At 40.8% G+C, this 6295-nt stretch overlaps 1 protein-coding gene across 1 annotated transcript; it reads left to right on the top strand.

The window, feature by feature from the left end:
* The first annotated feature begins 4966 nt into the window (after positions 1-4966).
* LOC125174680 (keratin-associated protein 8-1) lies at positions 4967-5158 on the top strand. The gene has a single exon (XM_047874294.1). It carries the CDS (start codon positions 4967-4969, stop codon positions 5156-5158), a length of 192 nt encoding a protein of 63 aa, XP_047730250.1.
* The last annotated feature ends 1137 nt before the right edge of the window (positions 5159-6295 follow it).

Below are 6295 nucleotides of genomic sequence, written 5' to 3'. Positions count from 1 at the left end.
TTTCCACCCTTCTCTGGGGCCCAACCATGAGAGGTGATTCCATTCTGGATCATGGGAATCCACTGTAAGGCAAATATGAAATGAATTCTTTGGAGATAGCAAAGGAGCTGTGGGAGAAGTCCTCTTTTCTGCTTCTTGGTTTTGGATGTTGATGCAGAGAAATATGAAGCATGCACATGCTACAGCGATCCTGCAGCCATGGGAAGAGACTGAAAGTGTCCCAGCTCTGCACCCTGATATCGTCAAGCCCTGAAGTAGCCCTGGAATTGCTTGTGTTCTTGTTTCCTATTAGTTGTGAAAGATAAACTTTTTGTTTAAGCAGGTTTCGGCTTGGGTTTTTGTTACTTGCATTCCTACTAGATACAATTTTAAATCTGGTCTTCATACATACCTCCAGGATTTCCCCATTCTAATTCTTTCCACACTGTCAGAGTAGTGATCTTTCAGAAATGCAAAACTGCTCATGCCACTCCTAGCTTACTGCATGAGTGGTTCCCTTTGCCTCCATGGCACATACAGTCTCATATGCCCCCAACTACCTTTGTAGCCCCACCTTCCATTAATTCTCCTGTCACTATGGCTATGGACCCTTTGGATCATCTGTGACTCCTGTACTATTTAACACTGTTGAGGCTTTGCTTTAAAACACTTCTTCCTGGAATATCCCCTAAAGCCACCATCCACCGCCCACCCCATACAATGCCCACCGATAAAAAACTCATTTTCAAGACCCAGCTCAAATATGTACCCCTTCCATAATGAAGTTTTGCATTCCATGGCCACTGCCGCCTATTTCAAGGAGACTTGTTCACTCTCTCCTTCATCCCTAAAGTCTACAGAAGGCAGCAGGGACTTCCAGAGTAGAATGTATAACATTGTTTATTCATTTACATATCATTTTCCATTTAATTACCATTTCTCATTCATCTTCAGATCCCTAGTACCTAACAATATACCTGGAACACAGCTGATGTCCAATAAATGTCTGTAAGAATCAATGTCTGAAAAGACAAATGGAAGAGAATTCTTGTATTATAGAGTAACCACTGGCATATATTTTAAAACTCATTTAAAACATTCCCTTGTAATTTCTCTCTCATTACTAATGAATAATCATATTTTGAAGCTGAAACTGTATCTTTGAAGCTTATAAGACAAGAACTGATATTTAAAGTTTATATATTTATTTTGAGAGAGAGAAAGAGTGCATGAGAGCAGAGGAGGGGCAGAGAGAGGCAGAGAGAGAGAGAGAGAGAGAGAATCCCAAGCAGACTCTGCACTGTCAGCATGAAGACTGACACGGGGCTTGAACTCACAAACCATCAGATCCTGACCTGAGCCGAAATCAAGAGTCGGATGCTTAACTGACTGAGCCACCCAGGCACCCATGACAAGAACTATTTTTATTGTGCATACTGAAATTGACTCTTAAGATCTGTACATAGTGCATTTCTTGCTTCTTTGTAGAAAATCGAGCAAGATTCTTCCCTATGTTTATTCATGTCAGACCTTCTTTAAAATCAAAGAAATATGAAAGGAGAAATCAAGTTATTTATTAAATAACATCTTAAGATTTTTATTAAAAGAGAAAAGGGTCATGAACTTTATCCAAACCAATAAATATCCAGTAATGATTAATTAGTCCAGTACTGTGTCATTTTTTTTATGTGAGAATATAGTATTTTTCTCCTTGTCAAACCTTCATGTCACATGACCCTGTTTTTTTTTTTTTTCTTGTTTTTTTTTTTTTTTTTAGACACTCACAAAAGCGAGACATTTTACCGCAATTGATTTTAGAGAATTTCTACTAGGGGCTCCCTGCATCGCATTTCCTCTCATGTTGGGAGGCTCTGGAAAGGCTGTGGTGGACCTTTTTGGTACCTGGCTTAAGGAGAGGTTGAGTAGGAGATACATTTAATGTGGATATTGGGGGACAGACTTATGTGGTTTGCAGTCACTTCCGTGTCTAATTAGGCTATTTCTAGCCATCGTTGTGTGGGACTGGTTTCCAGGAATTCTCTACCATCCACTCTGCCAATTCACCCCAAATTTTTGACACGATGATGCAGGGTCAGAGGTCATATCTCAATATGAATTTGCCCCATGGAATTCAGCACAGGATGCGTAGTGGAGAAAATAGTTCGAAATGTTGGAGTTAGAAGCTCATCTGTGGAACAAATATTATAGAACCAGGACAGGCAGTCAAGTAGTAAAAATACTTTTTTCAGAATTTTGTAATAATTGTAATTTTTGTTAGTGTGTACGTTTTTTGGTGATTTCTTTGAGCATTTAACAAATGTTTAATTTTGCATTTAATTTTATATTTTTACGTTGTATTCTTTTACATAAAAAAGACTCTCAACATTGTATAAACTTCACACTTTACAGGCCCTAGACCTTCCCTAAATAAACCTATATCAGAATAAAGCTTTCATAGGCACCGCGTAGGATTAAGCTAGCTACGAGTTATGTTTTACAATGACTTGCTGCTAATGTGTCTCCCTAAAATTTTCTTGGGTTAGGCTTTTTTGTAGACTTTCTAGAGAAAAATCAGGATGTTTACTATTAATAGGGCCCGAGATTTTAAAGCTTTTTAAAAAATGTTTATTTATTTTGAGAGAGAGACAGAGAGAGAATGCATGAATGAGTGGGGGAGGGGCAGAAAGAGAGGGAGGGAGAGAGGGAGAATCCCAAGCAGGCTTTGAGCTGTCAGTGCAAAGCCCAGTGTGGGGTTCCATCCGACGAACTATGAGATCATGACCTGAGCCAAAATCGAGAGTCAGATGCTTAACTGACTGCACCACCCAGGTGCCCCCAGGGACTATTTTAAAAAGACAGTTTATTTTAATTTTTATTCACCATTACTACTCAGATACAGAGCTGGGTATTGTGCCCTGGAGGGCACAGCTAGCATCTCAGAATGGGTAGGTGGTGAGGGAAGAATTCATTTAAACAGAGAGTCATAATTGAACTTTGGCATTAATTCAAATCTTTTTTCCTTTCCAGTGTACAATGCTATATTTTGTTTCATTTTTCTTTTTTTTTAAGGTTATCAGTTTTTCTTTAAAGAGCAGAGCAATGTGATGGCAGAAGAAATATAGTGTAAATCATTCTATGATTTTTAGGGAAGGCTCTACTGTTGAATACCTTCATATTTTGGGAGCAAAGCTAATTTGAATTCCCTGAACTTATTTAGGCCTAAGTCACATGAAGTGTTTGGATTTTAAGATCTGAGTCATCCTAAGTGGCCATGGAGCTTTGTTCATGAACAAAGATGGCGGCACAGCTCTGTGAATTTTCAAAAAGGCGTCTTCTGTAGTTAATCAGTCAGTGGTTAGAAGGCTGGCAGAGTTTGTGTTTTTCCAGGTGTTTCACCTTGCCTTTGGATTCAACTTGTGACCTCTATGTACTCCCAGAAATTTAGACCTTAGTTGCTGGTGACGGGGAGGAAAGTTATCTCTAGGATCTAAAGTAAAATTTGGGGGGCAGTATGTAAGATGTATTCTTTCCATGGCCTTGTGAGAACGATTCGTGATAGCTCTGTGCCTTTCTATTTCTGTGCCACGTGTCCTGCTGTATTTTCTGTATGTTTTCTACTAAGTGCCATTCTGGGCAATCTCAGTACAAGTATCTAGAATAGGTTATTAGCTCTTGTGTGACTCAAGTTACTTTTGATCCATCTTGTCCCTTCTTTCATTCATATTTGAGAACTAAATTTCTATTTAAAGAGGAGTGCTTCCCTTCCCGCTCCTGAGAAGTGAGAAGTGAAATGTTGACCTCGTATGTTACCTGGCCCTTCACAATTTCATCACATTTGTCAGATAATCTGCTTTTATTCGATTCAGTGAAAAACAACAACAACAACAACAACAACAAAACACATTTCAGGATAAAATTTGCCTTTCATTTTTCTGTTTTTATTTTGTTACTATTTTCAATATTTATTTGAAATGCTTTTTTTTTTTACAATAAGGTTTTCTTTAATTTTTATTTTGAGAGAGAGAGCATGAGTAGGGTAGGGGAGAAGAGAGAGGGAGAAAGAATTCCAAGCGGGCATCCCCTTGCCAGCACAGCTGGCAAAACTCCAGCTCACAAATCATGAGATCATGACCTGAGCCGAGCTCAAGAGTCAGATGCTTAACTAACTGAGCCACCCAGGCTCCCTTCAATATTATTTTAAAAATGAGATCAACAAATCATAATTATTTGACAGTTCATTTTGAGAGTAAATCCACAAACTCCATTTTTTTTTTTTTTTTTTTTTTACAATTATAAGGTTATTAGTTCAGGCAGTGGTCTCAAAACGTGATGTTAGATATAGTTCAGGTGGGAGTTATAATTATGATTAATTTTTTAACCGGTTCTTAAACCAGAGTAGCTATAGACAGAGAAAAAAAATAAAAAGGAGACTTTCCTGCGAGTTCTGTAGCATTTGTCTTGCACATCACCAAAAAGAGAATTCTTTAATCAAGTGACCACTAAGAAATACGTCAAGTGTTAGTTGGATTCACTATTTATTATTTCGTTTGTTAATTCGTTTGACACAGATTTATTGAATTCCAACTGTGTCCTGTGGACCCTGAGAGAGCAAGAATAAGAATTAACAAGCTCAGAACCTTTCTGGGTTGTATAAAGACTGCTTGCAGAGAATTAGATCTCGGGTCGTGGGACTCAGTTCTTTGAAGCCACTGCAATGCTTTTTTTAGTGGAGGGACACACTTTGTTTGAAGGGATCCTATGCCTGCATCGGATGACATCACAGCTTTCTTAAGCAGCCGTAAAGACATCTAAAGCAAGGGCAAATCACATTAATGAGCTTTTTGTGGTGTCAAGAATGAAAATGAGGGCCTGGTGTTTTTCACCACGCCCCACCGCCGGGGTATATAAAGAAGGTTCGGAGCCTGGGGAATCCATCACACAGAGGAAACACATTCCCCTGCTCCCTGAGCCCTCCACTGCGGACACCATGCACTGCAACACCTTCTCCGGGGCCGTCTTCCCAGGGTGCTACTGGGGCAGCTGCGGCTACCCCCTGGGGTACAGCGTGGGCTGTGGCTACGGCAGCACCTACTCCCCCGTGGGCTACGGCTTCGGTTATGGCTACAACGGCTGTGGGGCCTTCGGCTTCAGAAGATACTGGCCATTTGATCTCTACTGATTTGCTGAAATTTGCCGAGGCGCTGAATCTTCTCTCCCAAGGCTGAGAGGCACCCCTCCACGTCCCTCCCCCTACCTCCGTCTTTAGTCCTCATTTGCCGCTCAACCTCCCAGGCGCTGCTTCTCGGGCCTAGCCCTGGAGTCCGGAGGGAAGAACAGGAACGAGCCGATGACGCCTCCAGCTGCCTTCCCTGCATGATGTTCTTTGAGACATTTTCAGAAACCTGATACCCAAACATGTATTTCTTCTGAATTTTTCACCACGCTCACAACTCTTGATAAAGTTGTGGGTGTGGGTGTGGAATTCTCAATAAACTTGTCTCAACCAGCATACGACTCACACCTGAGCCCAGTTTCCTTTCTTGGTGTGTGCACGTTTTCTGTTACACCGAGTGGGGGAGGGAAGTGGATTTATCTTTCTCCCGTGGGCTTGAGAAGCAGTGAGAAAGCAAATAATCCTTGATCTGGGTGTGATAAACAGTCCGAAGGGGCTGCTTGTGAGGAAAAGAAAAAAGCTTGTCTTAACCTTCCTTTAACTCTGACATCCACCTGCAATCTCTGAGCCAACAATGTACCATTCAGTGCTTGGGGTCTGTCATCTCCCGACTCCTGCCCCTCCTCAAGGAAACCCAACATGGTGGTGGTGGGGGCATGGGGTGGTAGGGTGGTGGGAGGTGGGGAGGTGGGGAGGGTGGAGGGGTGGGTGGAGGGATTTTCCACTTATGTCCCTATGAGTGCAAATGAAACCCACTCTGTTCCCTCTCCCAGGGACAAAAAAAAAAAAAAAAAAAAAAAAAAAAAAAGCATAAAATACCTATTAAAAGATTCTGAGGCCTCATGTAATAGAATAGCTATAGGTTTATTTTAGGAGTCTGAGAGTCTTTTAGGGGAAGGAATAGTTCTCTCATAGCAAAATATCTATGGTGTTTATTTTACAGGTTGGAAACTCCAGGTTAGAAACAGGGATGGAAAGCTTCTTAATCTTTGTACAGTCAATAGCAGGTAGTGAGTTTTACTCTTTAAAGATATGAGTGACTTCATAAACATGGGGGGGAAAAGTAACTCTAAAGAAGTGTTTCTGAAGATATATCAGCCTTCTTTTGTGTTCCTTTAGAGAAAAGAGCATTATTTCTTTTAT

This window comes from Prionailurus viverrinus, chromosome C2 (genome assembly GCF_022837055.1).
Source record: "Prionailurus viverrinus isolate Anna chromosome C2, UM_Priviv_1.0, whole genome shotgun sequence".
Classification (NCBI taxonomy): domain Eukaryota; kingdom Metazoa; phylum Chordata; class Mammalia; order Carnivora; family Felidae; genus Prionailurus; species Prionailurus viverrinus.
This window is presented reverse-complemented; position numbering and strand designations above follow the sequence as displayed.

Coding starts and splice junctions, on each gene's coding strand:
- LOC125174680 (XM_047874294.1), top strand. CDS start 4,967: ATGCACTGCAACACCTTCTCCGGGGCCGTCTTCCCAGGGTGCTACTGG.